Consider the following 2,423-nt stretch of genomic DNA (forward strand, 5'->3'; position numbering starts at 1 on the left):
AGCCCTCCAAAAGCTCCAAAGAAATAAGAACAAGGTTTCCCCAAGGTACATCTAACAAACATGTACACTTCAAGATCTCCAAAAGTGCGAGCAATGTTAACAATAGAAAGATCATTTAGAGAAAAATTCAGGTGCTGTCTAACGGTGAGGGTCTCTCCTCCAACTCATGTCTTTAAATTTAGGAAATGCCTCTAAAATATAGGATGCGATCCAAAGTTCATACAAATATCAGGAACAAATGAACAAAAATAATCTCCACCAATACATATCTCTCTATCAATCACCACTCAACCAAAAGATGGCAAGCATTTCCTTTTAACGTTCACACCATGTAATCACATAAAAGAAATAATTTGTAGTTATAAAATAGAGCCCAAAATCTTAAATCTTTAAAATAACTCCAACAAGTAATCTTAAAAACAAGTAAACAATTTATTATCGACACCATTTTGGTCTGAAGGACATTAATAGTCATCTCATCTCCTATATTTCTATACAGCGCTAACCAAAAAAAAAAGGCCTATCACAGCACAATCTGATTCTTGAACTTGAAAACCAATACCAACCTTAACATCGCAAGTTGGTGCGTCGGAACCAACGGGATGAGGGCCAAATCCTGTCAACGCTTTAACATGCTTGACAGCTTTCAATTCTGAGAATCTCCTAATACCAGCTTGAACAGCAGTAAGAGGCAGAGGCAACCTCTCGAATTGAAAGTGATAGACAAGCCAAGATGAGTTGATGATAACTAAGAGCAATGCTGCCCAATTAAGAGCTGCCTTCTTTGAACTTCTCTCTGGACCTTTTGGAATTGACGTGGGCTTTGTCTCCAATGTTAAATCCTTGCTGCTACTGATAGTAGCCTCTTTTGAATCCTGACTGCTGTTAGAAGCAGGTTCTGTTTCAAGTCTTTCTCTTGCCCTTCTTCTCTGCATTGTATCTCCAAATATATCCTAAAAAGAAGACAGGTATACTAACTAGTAAAGTCTTTGATGTGGTTTTATGACCACCAAAATCTGCAAATATGCAAACTCGTTTAGTTCATACTATCCACATGATTCAAAACATTATTTCTTAATAGTCAAAAGTTTTGCCTTCTGAAATTCCAATTTCTTGAAGTCAATTTTTAAGCAAATTACACATATTTCATGAGTTAAATGCATATTTCATTCAAATTACGGATAGAAAAAGTGAAATAAAGCATACCTGTCCTAATATTTCAATTTTTTGTCAAGTGGGTGGTCATTTGTGAAGCGCCTAACATCTATACACTTCATTCAAACTACATATGGAAAAAAGACAAAACAGTACACACCTGTTACGGAACTTCAGTGTAGAGTTAAGAGGTTTTGCTCAACCGGTAGCCTTCTTGGGGTTGCTGATGCAAACATCTAAGTAATAGTGAACAAAAGGGCAGATTCTGTTAACACTTTTAGAAAAACTTGTGAAGCCCGTGCAGCGAACAGGGTCTGTGAAAGAGAAGGAGATTTTCAGATTTCAAAAATTCCTTGTCAGAGATCACAAAAGTCAATGACTAGTAGTTTGAGGGTTCTTGCGATAGGAAAATTTATTTAATAATAATATGATTGTGTAATTGGAATTATTGTTATGGGCATTCTTAAAACTTATATAACTGATTAAATAATTATCAATTATGTCTGATCCAAAAAGGGGACATAACACATAAGGAGAACCTAAGTAATGGTCATGATGATGTCCAAGTATCCTGCACAGGCATAAATCATCAAATGACATCATCATCAAATCCTGAATATAAAAGCATCATAAGTAGTCCTTGACACACATCACCAAGTCCTTAAAGATCCTTAACACATAAGTAAAGATGGAAACACATGAAAGGAAATTATAAATCATAAGCAATATACCTAACAACATCAACATGTCTATCAAATGTAAGGCATCAATATTTGAATATAAGTCATCATTAATAGTCCACCAAAATAGATAAAATAAATACCTCTTATACATCTAACGCACTATCACACCTTTATAGGTAGAAAGGAAAGCATGAATGAGTCTTACAACATCCAACAGACTTGATCCAATTGCACTTTTAAGTATAGAATCCTGATACCTGCTTGGTTCACTTAAGGTTACAATTTCACAAAGAATTAAAACTTTGTCTTTGGAATGTGGATTATGGTTAAGCTATAAGCTGATTGTAGTCATTTATCATGTAAAACCATAGAACCTATAAGATAATGTATGCCATTAGCTAAAACTCAATGCCTTAATGTTTATGATCTTATCACCAGTGAGTTTTGTGCAAATATATTTCTCCTCAAAAATGTTCTAGTGTCCCATACATTTGAGTATCAAATCTCTGTTACCTTTCAAAGGAGCCTGCTATTTTACCCAATATAATGTCAAATTTACATTGGCATTTGCAGAGAGTGAATGTA

At 34.7% G+C, this 2,423-nt stretch overlaps 1 protein-coding gene across 1 annotated transcript; it reads right to left on the reverse strand.

Moving 5' to 3' along the window:
* Positions 1-413: 413 nt before the first annotated feature.
* Positions 414-2,116, reverse strand: LOC149529040 (uncharacterized). The gene is made up of 2 exons (XM_089809340.1): positions 1,316-2,116; positions 414-1,016 (listed from the first exon to the last, which is right to left on the reverse strand). The coding sequence occupies exon 2, from the start codon at positions 933-935 to the stop codon at positions 492-494; it is 444 nt and encodes a 147-aa protein (XP_089665466.1). The 5' UTR covers positions 936-1,016; positions 1,316-2,116; the 3' UTR covers positions 414-491.
* Positions 2,117-2,423: the final 307 nt, after the last annotated feature.

This window comes from Cupressus sempervirens, chromosome 11 (genome assembly GCF_028749045.1).
Source record: "Cupressus sempervirens isolate cs-2001-9-10 chromosome 11, ASM2874904v1, whole genome shotgun sequence".
Taxonomy (NCBI): Eukaryota; Viridiplantae; Streptophyta; class Pinopsida; order Cupressales; family Cupressaceae; genus Cupressus; species Cupressus sempervirens.